At 44.0% G+C, this 23,532-nt stretch overlaps 1 protein-coding gene across 2 annotated transcripts in view; it reads left to right on the top strand.

The window, feature by feature from the left end:
* Positions 1–23,532, top strand: part of CSMD1 (CUB and Sushi multiple domains 1) — a 1,948,922-nt gene that overhangs the window by 1,650,997 nt on the left and 274,393 nt on the right. For both annotated transcript variants that reach the window (XM_073017922.1, XM_007961594.3), the window contains exons 28-30: positions 10,672–10,810; positions 15,298–15,485; positions 19,967–20,161. In XM_073017922.1, coding sequence (XP_072874023.1) covers positions 10,672–10,810; positions 15,298–15,485; positions 19,967–20,161 — 522 coding nt within the window. The remainder of the gene's footprint in view (positions 1–10,671; positions 10,811–15,297; positions 15,486–19,966; positions 20,162–23,532) is intronic.

Genomic DNA, 23,532 nt, shown 5'->3' with positions numbered 1-23,532 from the left:
CAGAAGACTGGAGAGATTTCGGCGTGTTTCTTTTTTAAAGTGGAGTGAGTGCCTATAAATGTGGCAATCATTTTAAACCAATGGCCTATTTTTATATTAGGAAAGGTTTTTGTTTTTTTTTTCCTTCCATTTTGCATGTTTTTAGGCTCATAGAGGAATATACTAAAAAGCAATATAACTATGAGTTAATCCCTTAAAAGTAATTCATTAATTTATATTAATTTGAACATGCAAATATAAAATTTGGCCATCTCTTAATTAATCTACAAACAAATCGATCTTTTGTTAGATCATCTCTTAGTTATTTTATTTTGACCAGCAACTAGGTAATCCAAAACGCACCAAAAGCTAAATAAGTAACTCTGTCTCTACCTTGAATGTCAGTTTCAAGGACAAGCTGAAATCACTTGCAGGCAAATGAATAATCAATTATTTTGACAAACAGACCCGCCTACATGCGTAGGTATTATGTAACAGAAAAATGGAAAATACATAATTGGAAATAAATTAACATTATATTTTTATTACATTGTAATTTTCTGTTTTTTAGGAATGAGGTTTACGTCCTCTGTGACAAGCTTGCCCATTAGGGCATGAGTTAATCATAATTAGCACTTATGTAAATTCTGTTTCAAAGATTCAAAACACTTTTTAATTTTTTTTACCCTTTTTCATATTAATGGGTAATACATTTTACTGAAGACATTTTATAAAGTATATTAAAGAGGAGAAAAACGTTGTCATCTTTTTACCTGGAGACAATTACAATTAATATAGACATTTATAAATAATTTCATAATTATGTATATGTAATCTGTTTTAAAATGTTTTAGGCTGGGCGCGGTGGCTCACGCCTATAATCCCAGCACTTTAGGAGGCTGAGGCGGGCAGATCACTTGAGGTCAGAAATTTGAGACCAGCCTGGGCAATATGGTGAAACCCTATCTCTACTAAAAATACAAACATTAGCCAGGTGTGGCGGTGCACGCCTGTGATCCCAGCTACTCGGGAAGCTGAAACATGAGAATTGCTTGAACCTGGAAGGCAGAAGTTGCAGTGAGCCAGGATCATGCCACTGCACTCCAGCCTGTGCAACAGAGTGAGAGTCTGTCTCAAAAAAAAAAAAAAAAAAAAGTTTAAAAATGACAGCATCCTGCATGACTATTTTGTAAATTGCACTTTTTACTTACCAGTACATGGTGTGTATATTTTGTGTTACTACGTATTTTCTACTAATTTTTAATGACTAAATCGTATCTCTTTAGAAGGCACCTCTACACCACCAATGCCACTCTCTAGTGTCTATTTGTTTGAATCTACCAGTACTGATTTTTCAGGTCCCTTATTATTGTATAATTAAGTTGGTTTAACCTTTTCCCTATTCTGAAGATAGCTGCAATGAGCACCCATGTTGCAAAATAAATCATGATTATTGACAAATGACATATTTCTACAAACTGCCATATTTCTAGGACTTTTTATACATGTTTTTGTTTCGTTTTTGAGGTGGAGTCTCGCTCTGTCACTGAGGTTGGAGTGCAGTGGCATGATTTCAGCTCACTGCAACCTCCACCTTCCAGGTTCGAGCAATTCTCCTGCCTCAGCCTCCCACGTAGCTGGGATTACAGGCACCCACTACCACGCCCGGCTAATTTTTTTTATATTTTTAGTAGAGACAGGTTTTCACTATGTTGGCCAGGCTGGTCTCAAACGCCTGACCTCGTGATCTGCCTGCCTCAGACTTCCAAAGTGCTGGGATTACAGGTGTGAGCCATCGCGCCCGGCCCATTTTTAAAATCACTTTTAGAGCAGTCACACAGATTCACCTTGCTATCAGCCATAAATATTTATTAATATTTTCTCTGACTCAGAGAACACACCACACATGACAGATCTTAAGGCACAGTGTGATAATGTCTTGTTTTAATTGGCATTTTAAATTAATAATAAGGTGGAACTTTTTTTTTCATATGCTTATTGGCTGTTTGAATTTGTTCTTTCCTGATTGATCAGCTAAGTTACTTTTTTCCTTTTCATTATCAGTGTATATTTATTCATTACTGGCTATCTCTCTTTCTTTCTCTTTCATAAAATATCTTAGCCTCTCACCTGTTATGTGTGACAACATTTATTTTCAACACCTGCCATTTGTGGTTGCTTTTTCTTGAGTGTTGTGTGGATGCCTCACTGTTTTTTGCTGTTACTGTTATATCCAAAATGACTCCTACCATAAAGGCTCTTCTGTTTAGCTTTTTGACTTAGTCTAGAAGGAGAATTCTGTAGACCAAAGGACACTAATTACTTTTTTTTTCTTTCTTTTTTTTTTTTTTTTTTTTTTGAGATAGCGCCTTGCTCTGTCACCTAGGCTGGAGTGCAGTGGTGGGATCTTGGCTCACTGCAGCCTCCGCTCCCAGGTTCAAGCGATTCTCCTGCCTCAACCTCCTGAGTAGCTGGGATTATAGGTGTGCGCCACCAAGTCCAGCTATCTTTTGTATTTTTAGTAGAGGTGAGGTTTTGCCATGTTAGCCAGGCTGGTCTCGAACTCCTGCCCTCAGATGATCCACCCACCTTGGCCTCCCAAAGTGCTGGGATTACAAGCATGAGCCACCATGTTCGGCTTCAACTTCCTTATTCTGAGTAAAGTGTCCCTAAAAAGTCTTCATTTTCTTTTATAGCCTGCAATTGCTTTTCCCCAAGTCCAAATTGCAAAACACTCTGAAAAGCCAAAATGTACCCTAGGTTTGCAGAAATTCATTTAGGGACAACAGACTGTCCTGACATAAAGGTGTCTATTTAGAAAATATTTATCGCACTCAACGGTGTGAACATTCACATGTTTTAATGCAGAGATGTAGATGGGTCTCATTAAGGACCGCAGCTTCAAACCCTGATGGTGAAGGAGCTGCTATATATGTATGTTTGCTATTTAGCATAGTGGCTAAAGGTTTTGAATAAGGGGTTAGTGGGTTGAAAAGAATAGGTGGATTTTATGTCTACATTTATTCCTCCTGGAGAATTCCCTAGCATCTCTGAGTTGCATTTTTTACTATTCTAATCCTTTCCAAAATATTTTGCAAGATAATTAAAACCTAAGAAAACGAACATGAAGAATACCAGACCAAACGAGAGAACAAACAAGGCCAGGCAGCACTCCTTAATTCCACTTTCAGCTTTTAAATCACCTCGTTTGAAAGCGCCTCCTGGGATCTGTGTGACTAAGACAGGGTTTCCCCTGTGTGTCTTTTAAATCAATATTTGAATCATATCCCTGAACTGTTCCTGCTGGTAGCACCCTGTAGACAGTGCCCTGAATCTGTCATTTTTCATCTTTCAAAACCTGTGTGGAGTAGAATCTTCTAGACCTTCAGGTACCTTCTTTCTCTGCATCAGCTCTCCTCCCTCATCGGTCCACGCGTGCACTTCTCCACGCTGTCGGCAGCATGATTCCGAGGAGGCCCTGTCCTGTGGGAACTGAGGGTGATTCTGAGGAGGCCCTGCCCTGTTAGAGCTGAGGGTGATTCTGAGGAGGCCCTGCCCTGTGGGAACTGAGGGTGATTCTGAGGAGGAACTGCCCTGTTAGAGCTGAGGGTGATTCTGAGGAGGCCTTGCCCTGTGGGAGCTGAGGGTGATTCTGAGAGGAACTGCCCTGTGGGAGCTGAGGGTGATTCTGAGGAGTCCGTGCCCTGGGAGAGCTGAGGGTGATTCTGAGGAGGCCCTGCCCTGTGGGAACTGAGGGTGATTCTGAGGAGGAACTGCCCTGTGGGAACTGAGGGTGATTCTGAGGAGGCCCTGCCCTGTGGGAACTGAGGGTGATTCTGAGGAGTCTGTGCCCTGTGAGAGCTGAGGGTGATTCTGAGGAGTCCGTGCCCTGTGGGAGCTGAGGGTGATTCTGAGGAGTCCGTGCCCTGTGGGAACTGAGGGTGATTCTGAGGAGTCCGTGCCCTGTGGGAACTGAGGGTGATTCTGAGGAGTCCGTACCCTGTGAGAGCTGAGAGTGATTCTGAGGAGGAACTGCCCTGTTAGAGCTGAGGGTGATTCTGAGGAGACACTGCCCTGTGGGAGCTGAGGGTGATTCTGAGTCCGTGCCCTGTGGGAACTGAGGGTGATTCTGAGGAGGAACTGCCCCGTGGGAGCTGAGGGTGATTCTGAGGAGGAACTGCCCTGTGGGAGCTGAGGGTGATTCTGAGGAGGAACTGCCCTGTGGGAGCTGAGGGTGATTCTGAGGAGTCCGTGCCCTGTGGGAGCTGAGGGTGATTCTGAGTCCGTGCCCTGTGGGAACTGAGGGTGATTCTGAGGAGGAACTGCCCTGTGGGAACTGAGGGTGATTCTGAGGAGGAACTGCCCTGTGGGAACTGAAGGTGATTCTGAGGAGGAATTGCCCTGTGGGAACTGCGGGTGATTCCGAGGAGTCCGTGCTCTGTGGGAACTGAGGGTGATTCTGAGGAGGAACTGCCCTGTGGGAACTGAGGGTGATTCTGAGGAGTCCGTGCCCTGTGAGAGCTGAGGGTGATTCTGAGGAGTCCGTGCCCTGTGGGAGCTGAGGGTGATTCTGAGTCCGTGCACTGTGGGAACTGAGGGTGATTCTGAGGAGGAACTGCCCTGTGGGAGCTGAGGGTGATTCTGAGTCCGTGCACTGTGGGAACTGAGGGTGATTCTGAGGAGTCCGTGCCCTGTTAGAGCTGAGGGTGATTCTGAGGAGACACTGCCCTGTGGGAGCTGAGGGTGATTCTGAGTCCGTGCCCTGTGGGAACTGAGGGTGATTCTGAGGAGGAACTGCCCTGTGGGAGCTGAGGGTGATTCTGAGGAGGAACTACCCTGTGGGAGCTGAGGGTGATTCTGAGGAGGAACTGCCCTGTGGGAGCTGAGGGTGATTCTGAGGAGTCCGTGCCCTGTGGGAGCTGAGGGTGATTCTGAGTCCGTGCCCTGTGGGAACTGAGGGTGATTCTGAGGAGGAACTGCCCTGTGGGAACTGAGGGTGATTCTGAGGAGGAACTGCCCTGTGGGAACTGAAGGTGATTCTGAGGAGGAATTGCCCTGTGGGAACTGCGGGTGATTCCGAGGAGTCCGTGCTCTGTGGGAACTGAGGGTGATTCTGAGGAGGAACTGCCCTGTGGGAACTGAGGGTGATTCTGAGGAGTCCGTGCCCTGTGAGAGCTGAGGGTGATTCTGAGGAGTCCGTGCCCTGTGGGAGCTGAGGGTGATTCTGAGTCCGTGCACTGTGGGAACTGAGGGTGATTCTGAGGAGGAACTGCCCTGTGGGAGCTGAGGGTGATTCTGAGTCCGTGCACTGTGGGAACTGAGGGTGATTCTGAGGAGGAACTGCCCTGTGGGAGCTGAGGGTGATTCTGAGGAGTCCGTACCCTGTGAGAGCTGAGAGTGATTCTGAGGAGGAACTGCCCTGTTAGAGCTGAGGGTGATTCTGAGGAGACACTGCCCTGTGGGAGCTGAGGGTGATTCTGAGTCCGTGCCCTGTGGGAACTGAGGGTGATTCTGAGGAGGAACTGCCCTGTGGGAACTGAGGGTGATTCTGAGGAGGAACTGCCCTGTGGGAACTGAGGGTGATTCTGAGGAGGAACTGCCCTGTGGGAACTGAGGGTGATTCTGAGGAGGAATTGCCCTGTGGGAACTGAGGGTGATTGTGAGGAGAAACTGCCCTGTGGGAACTGAGGGTGATTGTGAGGAGGAACTGCCCTGTGGGAGCTGAGGGTGATTGTGAGGAGGAACTGCCCTGTTAGAGCTGAGGGTGATTCTGAGGAGGAACTGCCCTGTGGGAGCTGAGGGTGATTCTGAGGAGGAACTGCCCTGTGGGAGCTGAGGGTGATTCTGAGGAGGAACTGCCCTGTTAGAGCTGAGGGTGATTCTGAGGAGGAACTGCCCTGTGGGAGCTGAGGGTGATTCTGAGGAGGAACTGCCTGTTAGAGCTGAGGGAGATTCTGAGGAGTCCGTGCTCTGTGGGAACTGAGGGTGATTCTGAGGAGGAACTGCCCTGTGGGAACTGAGGGTGATTCTGAGGAGTCCGTGCCCTGTGAGAGCTGAGGGTGATTCTGAGGAGGAACTGCCCTGTTAGAGCTGAGGGTGATTCTGAGGAGGAACTGCCCTGTGGGAGCTGAGGGTGATTCTGAGGAGGAACTGCCCTGTTAGAGCTGAGGGAGATTCTGAGGAGTCCGTGCTCTGTGGGAACTGAGGGTGATTCTGAGGAGGAACTGTCCTGTGGGAGCTGAGGGTGATTCTGAGGAGGAACTGCCCTGTGGGAGCTGAGGGTGATTCTGAGTCCGTGCCCTGTGGGAGCTGAGGGTGATTCTGAGGAGGAACTGCCCTGTGGGAGCTGAGGGTGATTGTGAGGAGGAACTGCCCTGTTAGAGCTGAGGGTGATTCTGAGGAGGAACTGCCCTGTGGGAGCTGAGGGTGATTCTGAGGAGGAACTGCCCTGTGGGAGCTGAGGGTGATTCTGAGGAGGAACTGCCCTGTTAGAGCTGAGGGTGATTCTGAGGAGGAACTGCCCTGTGGGAGCTGAGGGTGATTCTGAGGAGGAACTGCCTGTTAGAGCTGAGGGAGATTCTGAGGAGTCCGTGCTCTGTGGGAACTGAGGGTGATTCTGAGGAGGAACTGCCCTGTGGGAACTGAGGGTGATTCTGAGGAGTCCGTGCCCTGTGAGAGCTGAGGGTGATTCTGAGGAGGAACTGCCCTGTTAGAGCTGAGGGTGATTCTGAGGAGGAACTGCCCTGTGGGAGCTGAGGGTGATTCTGAGGAGGAACTGCCCTGTTAGAGCTGAGGGAGATTCTGAGGAGTCCGTGCTCTGTGGGAACTGAGGGTGATTCTGAGGAGGAACTGCCCTGTGGGAGCTGAGGGTGATTCTGAGGAGGAACTGCCCTGTGGGAGCTGAGGGTGATTCTGAGTCCGTGCCCTGTGGGAGCTGAGGGTGATTCTGAGGAGGAACTGCCCTGTGGGAGCTGAGGGTGATTCTGAGTCCGTGCCCTGTGGGAACTGAGGGTGATTCTGAGGAGGAACTGCCCTGTGGGAGCTGAGGGTGATTCTGAGGAGGAACTGCCCTGTTAGAGCTGAGGGTGATTCTGAGGAGGAACTGCCCTGTGGGAGCTGAGGGTGATTCTGAGGAGGAACTGCCTGTTAGAGCTGAGGGAGATTCTGAGGAGTCCGTGCTCTGTGGGAACTGAGGGTGATTCTGAGGAGGAACTGCCCTGTGGGAACTGAGGGTGATTCTGAGGAGTCCGTGCCCTGTGAGAGCTGAGGGTGATTCTGAGGAGGAACTGCCCTGTTAGAGCTGAGGGTGATTCTGAGGAGGAACTGCCCTGTGGGAGCTGAGGGTGATTCTGAGGAGGAACTGCCCTGTTAGAGCTGAGGGAGATTCTGAGGAGTCCGTGCTCTGTGGGAACTGAGGGTGATTCTGAGGAGGAACTGCCCTGTGGGAGCTGAGGGTGATTCTGAGGAGGAACTGCCCTGTGGGAGCTGAGGGTGATTCTGAGTCCGTGCCCTGTGGGAGCTGAGGGTGATTCTGAGGAGGAACTGCCCTGTGGGAACTGAGGGTGATTCTGAGGAGGAACTGCCCTGTGGGAGCTGAGGGTGATTCTGAGGAGGAACTGCCCTGTGGGAACTGAGGGTGATTCCGAGGAGTCCGTGCCCTGTGGGAACTGAGGGTGATTCTGAGGAGTCCGTGCCCTGTGGGAGCTGAGGGTGATTCTGAGGAGTCCGTGCCCTGGGAGAGCTGAGGGTGATTCTGAGTCCGTGCACTGTGGGAACTGAGGGTGATTCTGAGGAGGAACTGCCCTGTGGGAGCTGAGGGTGATTCTGAGGAGTCCGTGCCCTGCGAGAGCTGAGGGTGATTCTGAGGAGTCCGTGCCCTGTGGGAGCTGAGGGTGATTCTGAGGAGTCCGTGCCCTGGGAGAGCTGAGGGTGATTCTGAGTCCGTGCACTGTGGGAACTGAGGGTGATTCTGAGGAGGAACTGCATTGCGAGAGCTGAGGGTGATTCTGAGGAGTCCGTGCCCTGTGGGAGCTGAGGGTGATTCTGAGGAGTCCGTGCCCTGTGGGAGCTGAGGGTGATTCTGAGGAGTCCGTGCCCTGGGAGAGCTGAGGGTGATTCTGAGGAGGAACTGCCCTGTGGGAGCTGAGGGTGATTCTGAGGAGTCCGTGCCCTGTGGGAGCTGATGGTGATTCTGAGGAGTCCGTGCCCTGTGGGAGCTGAGGGTGATTCTGAGGAGGAACTGTCCTGTTAGAGCTGAGGGTGATTCTGAGGAGTCCGTGCCCTGTGAGAGCTGAGAGTGATTCTGAGGAGGAACTGCCCTGTTAGAGCTGAGGGTGATTCTGAGGAGTCCGTGCCCTGTGAGAGCTGAGGGTGATTCTGAGGAGGAACTGCCCTGTGGGAGCTGAGGGTGATTCTGAGGAGTCCGTGCCCTGTGAGAGCTGAGGGTGATTCTGAGGAGGAACTGCCCTGTGGGAACTGAGGGTGATTCTGAGGAGGAACTGCCCTGTGGGAACTGAGGGTGATTCTGAGGAGACACTGCCCTGTGGGAGCTGAGGGTGATTCTGAGGAGTCCGTGCCCTGTGAGAGCTGAGGGTGATTCTGAGGAGGAACTGCCCTGTGGGAGCTGAGGGTGACTCTGAGGAGGAACTGCCCTGTGGGAGCTGAGGGTGATTCTGAGGAGGAACTGCCCTGTGGGAGCTGAGGGTGATTCTGAGGAGGAACTGCCCTGTGGGAGCTGAGGGTGATTCTGAGGAGGAACTGCCCTGTGGGAACTGAGGGTGATTCTGAGGAGGAACTGCCCTGTGGGAGCTGAGGGTGATTCTGAGGAGTCTGTGCCCTGTGGGTACTGAGGGTGATTCTGAGGAGTCCGTGCCCTGTGGGAGCTGAGGGTGATTCTGAGGAGTCTGTGCCCTGTGAGAGCTGAGGGTGATTCTGAGGAGTCCGTGCCCTGTGGGAGCTGAGGGTGATTCTGAGGAGTCCGTGCCCTGTGAGAACTGAGGGTGACTCTGAGGAGTCCGTGCCCTGTGGGAACTGAGGGTGATTCTGAGGAGTCCGTGCCCTATGGGAGCTGGGGGTGATTCTGAGGAGGAACTGCCCTGTGGGAACTGAGGGTGATTCTGAGGAGGTACTGCCCTGTGAGAGCTGAGGGGACAATGTCTTCTGCACGATTCTTTTTTTTTTTTTTAAAGCATACTGGGGAAAATCAAGTTTTAATCTTTTTCTGTAAAAATTATATTACTCTTGAACGTATATCTGTAGAATTTATTATAATAAATATTTTCTGCAGTGGCATTCAGAGTTTGCATTCAATTAGGCTGTGAGAGTATAACAAAAACTACTGGAGTTAGTTGTATTTCTTATTATAAAAATTAAGTTTTCAGAAATGTTAAGTATTTAAAGACACCCTCATTACTGAAAATTGTGAAGCATGGGTGTTCATCTTCCTTCATCTTATTTACAAAACAAAATCTCTTTTGTGTAGGGGAAAAAATCAGCAATTAAGACATTTTCTTTTCTACATATTTTTTAATGCATATATGACCAATAATGGGAATGAAATAAGACATGTAACTTAAGGGGAAGACTATGATTTAATTGTAGTCACGCTTTAAAACAACTTGGTGACAAACCACAATATTTGATATAAACAGCTTTTAAACGCAGCATATTATGTATCTAAAATGTGTATACTTATAAATTCTGCAGTATTTTCACACCTTCCCTGAGATGAGAGGTTTAGGAGAAACCTTATCTCACAAATAAAACAATCCTAAAAACCTTCCAATTCAAGGACATAAATTGGCTTGCCTATTAACCACATTGAGCTACATAATTACTGCCTTGCTCATATAAATGTAAACACATTTAATTCAAAATTGATGACTTCAAACACAAACTAAATTTGTTATTATCCTATAAAGTGGTTCTTTCTAATAATATACCAAGCATTGTGATCAAATGATATTTCCAGACAGTAATGTTCCAGCTCAGCTCCTCACTGATACATATACTTAGAGGTCACTTAAACTTTTGGGGTCTGTTTTGCCACTTTGAAATATGCGGAAAGTAATTGAAGCCTTCCATACACCAGAGGACCGGGAGAATGTGAAAGGCCATGTTTTCATGTACCCAATAGCTATTTCCTACATACTTATTCCGATCCAGAAACCACCTAGACATCAGGGATAAAACGGTGAACGGGAGCCAGACGATCACTGTACCACATGAAGCAGGCACTCAAGAAGAAATAGGCAATGATTTTATAAACTATGAGAAATAGCAGAAGAATTAACATGGCCATAAAATGATGATCATGGGATTTTTTTATTCAAGTTTTTTCCTGTTTGTTCCTGTGTGTGCACGTTGGCAGGTGTAGGGATTAAGTCATCTTTCATTTAATTGAGAAAATTTTAAATTATAGGAAAGAAATTTTATGTGCCAGAGTTCTCTTTGAAAATGGGGTGGAATGTTATGTAAAATTCATTAACAATTACATGAAAAATGTACAGGGTTCCTGGGTCTTACAGTTTTATCTGGATAATTGATAACCAACACACAATCTCTTTGATGGGGAAAAAATGCTGATGAACAAGCTCTTTTTCTTAAAGAATTCTGTGATGTCTCATTCTACACTGACTGGCAGGCATTCTTCTCTCTCCTAACTTTGTCTCTGTAACTTTCTTTCTGTGACAGCTGCTTGTGGAGGGAATCTGACGGGCCCAGCAGGTGTTATTTTATCACCCAACTACCCACAGCCATATCCTCCTGGGAAGGAATGTGACTGGAGAGTAAAAGTGAACCCGGACTTTGTCATTGCTTTGATATTCAAAAGGTACTGTCTCTTGCAGAACTCCTCTTTTTAGTAGGATTTTTAATGTCATACCTAAAAATTACTTCTTTTATGACCTCATAGTCTCCAGTGTTATATCTAGGTAAGCACTAGACTTTGTGTCTAATGGAGACTACACCAGGCTGTAAAATGACATAAATGGGAATACATTATTTTGCTTTGGAGCATTCTACTTATGTTAAGATGCACATGAATTATCTTTAAATACTGTTTATCTTGCACACAATGTGTTCCCTACGAGAAGGCTTAACTTACAGAATGTTCAATAAAAATAATAAAAATATGGTATGGAGACACTTGGTGTAATTTCTCATCAATGCCTCCTGTCGCGCTCAATGCATGATAGTGAATTCCTTTCCACAGCACATCCTGACATTCCTGAAGGTAGCACTGCTAATATCATTACAATAATTAAGACTTAATAGGGCCTTGAAAATGAAACTTTCCCCAAATGTGATTGCTGTAAAGTCTGAGTTACTAGATTTCAGTCCTAAAAATATGCTAACTTGTTCTTACTAAACTAGAGGGTGGAAGGTCAAATACTGTGGCCATTTTATGAAAATAAACTCTTTAAATAATTATATTGTTAGGATATAGTATATGATAATTACTTTTATTGAATCCAAAGATCCTTTCTAACTTTAGACTTTGACTTTGAACTAAATGAATGTGATATTTGCAAAGGTGAGTCATTCTGTAGACTTTCCTATTGACCTTTCAGCTATCCAGGGCAAGTGCCTGGGATTAGAGTTTTTAATCTGTCAATGGAGCCAGTTTCCTTTTCTAGAGATCTTTATGTCAATATTCAAGGCCTGAATGTGTTCCCTCACTTTCTCCCCCTGATGAGATCTGAGTCAGTAGAATTTTACGTTTCTATGATTCTGAATCTTAAGTAGGTTGATAATCATCTTTTCCTGAATTTATTAAACTGCCACAAATTTACCAAATGTTTTTCAGCTATTACAGAAAACTCACTGGCTATATTTTTTAGATATCTTTGTGGGTTTTGTTAATGTTAAATTCTAACAGCATCTTCCTTAAAATTAGGAGGCACCTCTGGTTTCAAGATATTATAAGTGGATTAACAATTGAAGCCAGGTGTGGTGGTTCATGCCTGTAATCTCAGCACTTCAGGAGGCCAAGATGGGGAGCACTTGAGTTCAGAAGTTTGAGACCAGCCTGCGCAACATAGCAAGACTGTCACTACAAAAAAATTGTAAACATTGGCCTGGTGTCCTTGTGTATGCCTGTGGTTCTGGCTACTCGAGAGGCTGAGACAGGAGGACTGCTGGAGCCCAGGAGGTGGAGGCTGCAATGAGCTATGATAGTGTCTAGTCTGGGCAACAGAGCAAGACCTTATCTTTAAAAAAAAAAAAAAAAGGAAAAGAAAAGGAAAGGAAAGGAAAGGAAAGGAAAGAAGGAAAGGAAGACAGGAAGACAGAAAGAAGAGAAAGAAAAAGAGAGAGAGAGAGAGAGAGAGAAAGAAAGAAAGAAAGAAAGAAAGAAAGAAAGAAAGAAAGAAAGAAAGAAAGAAAGAAAGAAAGAGAAAGAAAGGAAAAGAATTGAAAGTGAACACAGAACCTTGTTAGTAAGAGTTTCCTCCTTCCCGTAAAGTGCAACGCTTTTGATGATATGCATATTTAAGGCATTTTTGTGCAAGGACTTTTTCACTGTGTTTTATACGCCCCTCTGGAAGTTCGAAACAGATAATCTTGAAGCCTCTCCCAACCTATAGATTGTGTGACTCATCACCTGACCCCATGTCTCAGAAACTTCAGAAATCAGTGAAAACCAGTGACTTCTCTGATCTGGAGTTTGCATGTGATCAAGTGGACGTCTTCTTGGGAAGTAGTGAGGAGGGAGAGGCCAGAATCCTGTTTGGGGACGAGGATGTCCAGCTTCCCAAACAGGAGGCTGGTGCTGATGAGGGCTGGCCAAGATGCACTGTCAGGATGATGGCAAATTCAGGTGTGCTTTTTGTGGGAGAGTGGGAGTCTGTCATTACTAATGATAAAGGCAAAGAATCAAACAACCTGAAGGACATATGCGCTTCCAGGCTCATTCAGAGCTGTGGGTCTTCAGAAAGAGGATGTTCCATCAAATTTCCCTGTGGACTGTGGGGCTCACACATTGGGGTTCAAATCAAATTTGGCTGAAACACTGAGTCAGGCTTTGGCATGCTATTAGAGCTTAGAGATCCGTGCAGCTGGCAGAGGTAGCAATAAGGAGTTCACCAAAGGAACCATAATTAATTATAAATTTCACTCCAGACTTCTACGCATGAATTTGGATACAGGCAAAAAAGGAGAGCAGATGGGATATACAGTATTTTTTTGTTTTCCTGTGTCTGGTAGTATTTGCAGTGTTGAATAAATTACCAATAATGATAATTAACTAAGCCAAATATTGGGGATATGGCATGACCAGATTTTAATAACATCCTTGCAAACACTCTAAATACAGTAATTATTCCAATAAAATTCTACTTAACCCACACCATTCCTGCTAGCCCCTATACCTAGTAACTCCAACCTTTTATTCCTTCTTCATTCCTGACGTCAGTGAACTTGTCAAATAAACAGACTAAGAAACCTTCCTAAATTTCCTTTAATAAGTATATTCAGAATGTGGAGTGAGGGTATCCTTGACCCGAAACAGGACGGCGTGATGCAGGCTGGGCGCTGCACTGATGCTGGTGGTCCCACGTCCTCTGGTGCCCTTCATGGTGCAGTGGACCCCTCCAGGAGGGACCTTCTGTTGCTGTTTTATCATCCAAATCTCCAGATCAAGTGGAGCCACTTAGAACATTTTAGTGATTACAAAAACAAACAAACCAACAAGCAAAAACCCTGACCTTCTCTGACTCAGTTGTCCTAAATTTCTGCAAATGGAAAGGAAAGGAAGTGGGAGCTTCATAAATTGAGTGCTTTTTAAAGACACATACGAAAAACCTGCTATAGAGAAGAGAAGAGGGAAGGGGCGGCTGCAAGGGATAGGTTTGTTCGTTTGCTTGCTTGTTTGTTTGTTTTTGAGATGGAGCCTTGCTCTGTCGCCCAGGCTGAAGTACAGGGGCACGATCCCAACTCACTGGAACCTCTGCCTCCTGGGTTCAAGCGATTCTTCTGCCTCAGCCTCCCAAGCAGCTGGGACTAGAGGCACGCAACACCATGCTCAGCTAATTTTTGTATTTTTAGTAGAGACAGGGTTTCACCGTATTGGCCAGGCTGGTCTCGAACTCCCGACCTCATGATCGCCCACTTCAGCCTCCCAAAGTGCTGAGATTACAGGCGTGAGCCACCGCTCTCAGCCACAACGGATGGTTCTAATACTTCTACTTTATCAATTTATTCTGTTCACATCAAGATCGTAGACATCTTAACCAAGTTCAGCCTTTCCCTTAGAGTATGCATACTTTTAAATCTCACAGACTCTATCAGCCTACACATCACCAATGGCAAATACAGCCTAGCCCTTGAGAGCTTTGGGTTTAAATTGTTACACTCTTTAGGGACTGACTGTATGTTAATATTAGAGGAGAGAGAAATAGAGAAAAATGGAGAAAGTGAGAGAAAGAGAAAGGGAGGGAGAGAGAAAGAAACTGGGATATTCATTGATGGTAAAACATGATGTGAGAAAGGTTATGCTGTGCATTGTAGGGACCATTAATATTGGCTGACTCATCCAAGCAAGTGGAGGCTTTTTTTTTTTTTTTTGACAAGGTCTTGTTCTGTCTCTCAGACTGGAGTACATGGGTGCGGTGGTGTGGTCACAGCTCACTGCAGTCTCAAACTCCTGGCCTCAGGTGATCCTTCAGCCTCAGCTTCCTGAGTAGCTAGGACTACAAGTGTGCACCACCACACTCCACTAATTTTTGTATTTTTGTACAAACAGGATCTCATTATGTTGCCCAGGCTGGAACAACTGCATTTTTAAAATAAAAATAATGTACAGGTTTTTTGTTTGTATGTTTAAAAAAAAAAAAAAAAAAACCTTTAAGAATAGTCAGTAATTCTACTGACTGTTCCAATATTTTCAAATTCTAATATTTTTAAAGTTCCAATATTTTCAAAACTAAAAACATTCAAAGATAAAAGGTCAGTGGAAATGTATCTCTTTTGAGCTCCGTTCTTTTAAACTGTATCTCATTTAGCACATTAATGGGTACAAGGAAAGGATAGCATAACTCTGCTATTATGACTTATTTCCTTTTGGCTATGGTCAAAATAATATTGCATTGAACATGATGGTAATTAGGCAAAATACTATTTGTCACAATTGATATATTTTATACTTATTGCTATTTTATTAATATTTTGATTCATATTACATTTAACTTTTGGATTGCCCTAATTGAAAAATTATTATACAAAAGCAAATAAAATCGCTTTGTGCACTCAAAGGCTTACCACTCTGGAAGATAAGGTAAATCTCTATTAGCCGTATGACGTAATTACTATTCTTTGCTTTAGTTTCAACATGGAGCCCAGCTATGACTTCCTACACATATATGAAGGGGAGGATTCCAACAGCCCTCTCATTGGGAGTTACCAGGGCGCTCAAGCCCCAGAAAGAATAGAGAGTAGCGGAAACAGCCTCTTTCTGGCGTTTCGGAGTGATGCCTCTGTGGGCTTGTCGGGGTTCGCCATTGAATTTAAAGGTACTGTGACTGCCTGAATTTGGGTGGGAATTGACTTGTATCAGGACTGTTTTTATTGTAAGCGTTGCTTTGTAATATCTTGCTTATCTGTTTAATACCCAAATGCTGACATGTGTCTCCCGCGTCTGGGAAGATACATGTCTCCTCCCTCCCCAGTGAAGATATTCCTGAGGTGCATTTCTACCTTAACTGGAGGAAGAAAGAGAGGGGGAAAAACTGTCCAAATTCATGACCATATAAAAATAAATTGTGGTTTGTAAAATAAAGAGCTTGATGACATTTAGTAATTATTTTAAGATGGGTTTTAACATCTTATAATTTGTTTCTTTAAGATGATTAAATGTAAGTACATGAAAATCACTTTTTTTTTTTTGAAACGGAGTTTTGCTCTTGTTGCCAGGCTGGAGTGCAATGACTCGATCTCAGCTCACTGCAACCTCTGCCTGCCGGATTCAAGCAATTCTCCTGCCTTAGCCTCCCAAGTAACTGGGATTACAGGCACCCGCCACCACGCCCGGCTAATTTTTGAATTTTTAGTAGAGACGGGGTTTCATCACATTGGTCAGGCTGGCCTCGATCTCCTGACCTCAGGTGATCCACCTGCCTTGGCCTCCCAAAGTGCTGGGATTATAGGCATGAGTCACTGTGCCCGTCCAACAATAATTTCATTTTATCTCAACATTTTCCATGTCAACATGTCTCTGCCCTTCCCTGCCTCAGTCACCCATGGCTGGTTTGGCAAGGTTTCTGACGCTGCTCAGAGCTCTTTCCTTTGGTCCTCAGATCAGTGATTCACCGTCGATTTGCTATAAACCATTCCCTGCCATTAACATCCAAGGAAAACAGACTGACCTAAAAATCACACTCAATTCAGCATTTTGCTATTGGGTCTATCAAAATAAATATGTATTTTTTCAAGTTCATTTCTCATGTGAACAAAATAAAATACAAGGTGTATTACAAAAAATTGGGGAAGAGGACTTAACAAAATATCACTTCACAGTAACGAGGGTTTTCTTTAAAAAAATGAAAATATTTTTATTTATTTACACTTTTGAGTTCAATTTGTATGAAAAATATTTTTTAAAAGAATATATTTTATGTTCCTTACCTCATTACCAGACCTGTTCATATAGTTTTAAGTAGGCAATTGGTCTCTTTGCTCCCAAACATCAAAATCTGCAAACTTGGCCGGGCGCGGCAGCTCACGCCTGTAATCCCAGCACTTTGGGAGGCCGAGGCGGGTGTATCACGAGGTCAGGAGATCGAGACCATCCTGGCTAACACGGTGAAACCCCGTCTCTACTAGAAAAATACAAAAAACTAGCCGGGCGAGGTGGCAAGCGTCTGTAGTCCCAGCTACTGGGGAGGCTGAGGCAGGAGAATGGCGTAAACCTGGGAGGCGGAACTTGCAGTGAGCCGAGATCCGGCCACTGCACTCCAGCCTGGATGACAGAGCGAGACTCCGTCTCAAAAAAAAAAAAAAATAAATAAATAAATAAATAAATAAAAAATAAAAAAATCTGCAAACTTAGGGATATTTACTAAAATGTGCAATTTTAAAAAGTATACGACTTAGCAATCAGAGTATCCTATGCCTTTGAGATAGTATCCGTCATGTTTCGGAATAGTTGAAAATAGTACTTTTGAGCCTTTGCCACATCATAAGGTAGTTTCTGTGTTAACAAGAATTCCCTAAAATGCATTTTACCGTGACACTACTTATTATATGATAGCCCCCCCCCCAAAAAAAATGACACAGGCAAGTAAACAAACAAAATGAATCCTCATATAAATGTGAGAATGTACTTGATCATTGCCCACTGCAACAACAACTGTTCTCCCCGGCATCCTAAGGCACATGAATAAATGGGCCAATGAATGAATGAAGTATGAAGGGCCTTGCAAATTACATGAAGAAAGAACTTCCTTAATTTTTGTTTGGGTAACCAGTATGGCCATCTAACTGGGGGCTATAGCTCTTGAGGTTTTAAAAGTTCTCCAGTGGAGTCTGTGAAAAATAAAAATCACAGGAAAGAGAATAGGAATGATGCCATTGCATGCAGCCCGGAGCAGTGATGTCATGGCATGCAGCCTGGAGTAGGGATGCCATTACATGCAGCCTACAACACTGATGTCCTTGCATCTAGCCTGGAGAAATGATGCCATTGCTTCCAGCCTGGAACAGTGATGCCATTGCATCCAGCCTCGAGCAGTGATGCCATTGTATCCAGCCTAGGGCACTGATGTCATTGCATCCGGCCCACAGCAAGTGCTGGTGTGGATAGTAAAGCAGGTGACAGATCCAGTTCTTAGGCGTGATGGGAAATAGAAGGGGCACCAGGCAGTCGTGCTGTGCAACAATTCGCAAGTCCTGGCTAAGGCAATCTACCCGGCCTCTGATGCAGGAAAGCTCAAAGGTATGCTTAAGTGGAACGGACAAGGACAACACAAAACACAGCCTGCTATGAAGTCATCTAGTTAGAAAGCCTGGTAAATTGTAAGTAAAAAAAGTGCCCGTGATTTATCACTGAACATCCTGAAGTGACAACTAAGTAATGGAACTAAAAGATTAGATGCAGTTCATTGGGAAAAAATCCTGCCATCAGAAATCAAAATTAGTGGCTTAAAGAAGAAAGTTGTGTAGGTGATATTTAATCAAATGGGAAACTAGACTAAAAGAGATTTATAACAAAAAAATGATCAAAAAGGACAAAAGGGCAACAGACATATATTAATAGGTGTGTACTGGGAAATTTTTATTTTCAATAAGGGAAAATACTACGAACAAGGCCAATGCTTCAATTCACTAGATGCTCAGTACATTGTGTTGAATGATTGAATAAAAAAATCAGAAAAATTGAGCAACTTTTACAGTACCTACAGGTTTACTTATTTGATCTGTATTTCCTTAAAATAATGTTCTGTGTTCTATATGGGATTTAATGCAGTTACAAAGAATTATCAACATGTCAGCTACCATTTTCAATCTCCAAGTGGCTTTTCAGTAAAGCAATTAGAGAGCACTGGTTCGAAGGCACAAAACAAGAAATATACATAAAATATATATGTATCATTTAATCTCAAATTCTTAATCAAATGAACAAACTTATATAATCTATATTATATATAGATTTAATCAAAGTGTATAAATTATATATAAGAAATATAGTTTATTAAATATAACACATTATTATAATAGATTATTTATCTAATGCATATAATGATTAAGTCAGTGATCACCAAAGACATCTCTGTTTGGTTGATGATGATACACGGATTAATAAAAATATGATTGAAAATATTGAATCAATACAGTTAATCAGTTCTCTTTTTCTTCCTCCAGCTTCCCAAAGTTTAGCATTTTTGTTTTTGCTTTTTCCTCTTCCATTATATATTATCTATTTCTTGCAGGATGGTAGAGTATAGGATTATACACTTTTTCATTTAGAGATACTTTAGATGGTCTATTGAAATAGAAAATTAAAACTATTAAGACTACCAGAAGGTGACTGAAATTGACTGCAGAGCAACATGACTCTGAAGAGAAAAGGTTTTGTATTTTTACTTGGGAAGAAGAAATACTTAATGCAGCCAAAAGTGAATGCCTAATTGAGGGGCCCCAGAATTGGGCAGGTCTCTGCAGGGTGTCTGTGGAAGTGACTTAACTTTCCTTGAGTTTTACTTTCTTAACATCCTTTCCTGGCAGAGGTGTTGTGGAGATTAGAATTAAACCAGAAATGCACCTAGTTCAGTGTCTGGTACATAATAAGCCCTCAATGCATTTCAGCAATTATTATAACTAAGGTAGAACTATTGGCTGTTAGTACATACAGGGCACAATGTTTGACCATCATCTATCAGTCAGTATATTTTTTTCTGCTAAGTTTGATGTCTACTCTATTAAGACTAACAACAGAAATATGGTAGTAAAAGAATGAGAAGGACCATCCATCTTCATCTTCTAAGTTTGTCTATTGTTATTCGTATAAGAAAGTGCTCTTAACTTTCAGGAATTAAACTGTTTCATTTTGAGAAGCCAAATTCTCCAGTCTTTTCTGAAAGGTGTGGCATGATTTTATGTTAATGTGTTTGATGTACAAAAGTTAGAAAATGAACCTCAATTTTTTTAGTCAATTTTTCTTTGATTCAGCCCTAAAATCTATAGCCAAAAAAGCATAAATATATAAAAATGTAGAACTACATTTTTTATGTAGATGAAGGTAATTTTATGTCAATTCTGTGGTAAAATGTGGTTTTTAAAATGGAAATATAATTTTATTTAAAAGGAATTTATTATTTAATTAATAGTTTCATTTGGTCATTAGCCAATCAATCAATATTCTTTGAGCATTTCTTACTTATTTAGGGCATTGTTCTGGGCCCTAAATAACACAGTTAAAGAACCAACCCAACAAACAAATACACAAACAAGAATAAAATTCCTGCTCTCATGCAGATTACATTCATTTCTTCTACAGAGAAACCACGGGAAGCTTGTTTTGACCCAGGAAATATAATGAATGGGACAAGAATTGGAACAGACTTCAAGCTTGGCTCCACCATCACTTACCAGTGTGACTCTGGCTACAAGATTGTTGACCCCTCATCCATCACCTGTGTGATTGGGGCTGATGGGAAACCCTCCTGGGACCAAGTGCTGCCTTCCTGTAATGGTGAGTGCACACTTGGGTATTTTCTAGAAATACACCTTTCCTTTCAAATGCAGCATCTCATTGAAGAAATGGTTTCACATTTCAGCATGTATTCATCTAATCAGTGGTGAGGATTGCTTAGAGAGCTAGTGTGGAATGAATATCAGGCATTCATTGATCATTTAATGCAGCTAGTGTGTTAGCCGTTCTCATAGGTTTCTGGGAGGAGCAATGTTTTTCCTTCACTCATACAGTTTGACATTTTTCACTTCTGTTTTTGTGTGTTCTAGACCTGTTCTTTATAAGAGGTGCTAATTAGCCTTCCCTAGTTACTTTTGTCTCTCTCTCTGTCTCTCTCTCTCTCTCTTTCTCTTCCCCCATATATAAAATACTGACATCTGGTCGGGCATGGTAGCTCATGCCTGTAATCCCAGCACTTTGAGAGGCTGAGGCGAGTGGATCATGAGGTCAGGAGTTCGAGACCAGCCTAACCAACATGGTGAAACCCTGTCTCTACTAAAAATACAAAAATTAACTGGGCGTGGTGGTGCGCGCCTGTGATCTCAGCTACTCAGTAGGCTGAGGCAGGAGAATCACTTGAACCCGGGAGGTGAAGGTTGCAGTGAGCTGAGATTGCATCACTGCACTCCAGCCTGGGTGACAGAGCAAGACTCCATTTCAAAAAAATACACACACACACACACACATCTATTTATCTATCTGTATATATATAGAGAAAAAACAAATATGCATACATTTGAATGGATATGTCATTTCCCCCCAAAACAGCAATAGTTTGTAATTCCTTAGGAATTAAATTAGTAAAATCATTGAATCAGCATTCAAGGACAGACAAAACTAACCTACAGTGATAAAATCAGACAGCAGCTGCCCTGTGGGTGTGAACTGGGGAGAGTGGGATGATAGACTTCCTGACTGCTGGCCATGGTACGTATCTTAACCTAGGTGGTGGTTTCAGGGGGGTCTCCACAGGTAAACACTCCTCAGGCTGTGGACCCATGACTTGTACCCTTTACATTTTGCATGGTATCTATTTAAAAAAGAAGAAGAAGAAGAAGAAGGTAGAACTTCATGGTTTTTGCAGTGACATTCATTTCTAGGGTTATTTTAAGATGAACTCAAAGACCAGTTTAGTTTGATAAACTATGAAACAAACGTGTTTTCCTCAAGATGGCCTAACAATACTACTGGCACCTTCAGGCCAAATAAGCATTTTAAATATTACCATACAAGAGGCTGGGCGCAGTGGCTCATGCCTGTAATCCCAGCACTTTGGGAGGCTGAGGCGGGTGGATCACCTGAGGTCATGAGTTCGAGACCATCCTGGCTAACATGGAGAAACCCCCTTTCTACTAAAAATACAAAAAATTAGCCGGGCATGGTGGCGCGTGCCTGTAATCCCAGCTACTTGGGAGGCTGAGGCAGGAGTATCGTTTGAACCCGGGAGACAGAGGTTGTGGTAAGCCGAGACTGTGCCATTGCACTCCAGCTTGGGCAACAAGAGCAAAACTCCATCTCAAAAAAAAAAAGGAAAAAAAAAAAGAAAGAAAAGAAAAAAGTATATAAGAAACTGAAATCAAGCAAACAAAACAAAATAAAACAAAACCTACTTCCCTGTCATGTTCTGCTATTTCTATGTTTCTAAGTCCGTTCTCTTATGACCCTGCAAGCTTTTAGGTTAAAGAAGTGTATTTGTCTGGACCCAGCAGTAGTGACTGGCACAGAGTAAGAACTTACGCCAGGTGTGGTGGCTCACACCTGTAATCCCAGCACTGTGGGAGGCCAAGGCTAGTGGATCCCTTGAACTCAGGAGTTTGAGACCAGCCTGAGCAACATGACAAAACCCCATCTCTCCCAAAAACACAGTACAAAACTTAGCTGGGTGTGGTGGCTCATGCCTGTAGTCCCAGCGGCTTGGGAGGACGAGGTAGGCGGATCGCTGGAGCCCAGTAGGTGAAGGTTGCAGTGAGCTGAGATCCCGCCACTGCACTGTAGCCTGGGCAACAGATCGACAGATGGAGAAAGTTAATTTTTGTGTCTTAAAATCATGATTATAGGCCAGGTTATGCATCAGTCCTTTCTAGTCATCTGTTTAATTAAAAATTCTGATAGTTTAGTCATTGTGTTACTTGCTTTGGGAGACTTTTCTAAATGGAAAGTTATACAGTCCCTCTTTTCTAAGTTTATTAAAAACTAAAATAAGAAGCACGTGGGAGCTTAAAATAGAACTCAGCATGCTCATAGGTGAGGGAGGCAGTGAGCCAGAGTGGCTTTGAGGTAAAGCGAGCCTTTGACCTAGCATTACAAGTCAGGACTAAGGTCTCCCTTATGCCTGCACAGCCCCCAAAACAGGACGGAGCCAAGCTAAGAAGTGGGTGTGACTTGGTGAGAAGGTGGGCACGAGGGAGCTGGAAGTCTCTGCCCAGCACCCACCCTTCCTTGTCCTGGCCCATGAGGGGCCACGCCTCTACCCCCTCCTCTCTTGCCGCCAGCCTGGGTGCCCCTTATACCCTGAGGGGCCTGGGCAGTGCATGCCGGTGGTTCTGGGTGCCTGCCATGTGCTCTTGCAGTTGGCCAGGGGCCGGCGGTGACTTGCTGTCCAAGGTCCTGAGGATCCTCCCTTCTGGGCGAGGCGTGGCCCGTGCCGGCAAGGCCGGGCTTGTGAGCCAACGGCAGCACTGAAAGGAGGGCCCTGCAGAGTGACCAGATCTCGCCTCACCTCCTCCCGTCTGTGTCACTCCAGACAAGATACACAAGGCTGAGAGCGATGCCAGTCTCTAGGTCACAAATGTTAGGAGGATAAATTCCACAGGCATAAGGCTCACCAAAACTAGTAAATCTTAATTCTGAATGTAACTGGTTTCCAAAACCATTTTGACATAGCAAAGGGCAATGACCTCAAACCCTTTTGATTTGACATCCAATCAATATAACTATTGAGCATGCAACCTCGATGTCTGCAACACATTACAGATACTGACCTTCTCGGCAGCTGTATTATAGACCGCATAATTACTACATGAATGCAGACATTTAAAAAGATGGAATTTGAGACCAGACAAAGCTGCTCATGCCTGTAATCTCAGCACTTTGAGAGACTAAGGCAGGAGGATCGCTTGAGGCCAGGAGTTCAAGACTACTCAGGGCAACATAGACCTCATCTCTACAAAAAAATAAAAAATAAAAATAAAATAAAATGAGCTGGGTAGGGTGGTGCACCTGTGGAGTTCCAGCTACTCGGGAGGCTGTAGAGGGAGGACCCCTTAAGCTCAGAAGGTTGATGTTGCGGTGAGCCGTGATTGGATCACTGCACTCCAGCCTGGGCAGCAGAGCAAGACCCTATCTCAAGAAAAAATAATAATAATTTTGGG

Source organism: Chlorocebus sabaeus, chromosome 8 (genome assembly GCF_047675955.1).
Source record: "Chlorocebus sabaeus isolate Y175 chromosome 8, mChlSab1.0.hap1, whole genome shotgun sequence".
Classification (NCBI taxonomy): Eukaryota; Metazoa; Chordata; class Mammalia; order Primates; family Cercopithecidae; genus Chlorocebus; species Chlorocebus sabaeus.
This window is presented reverse-complemented; position numbering and strand designations above follow the sequence as displayed.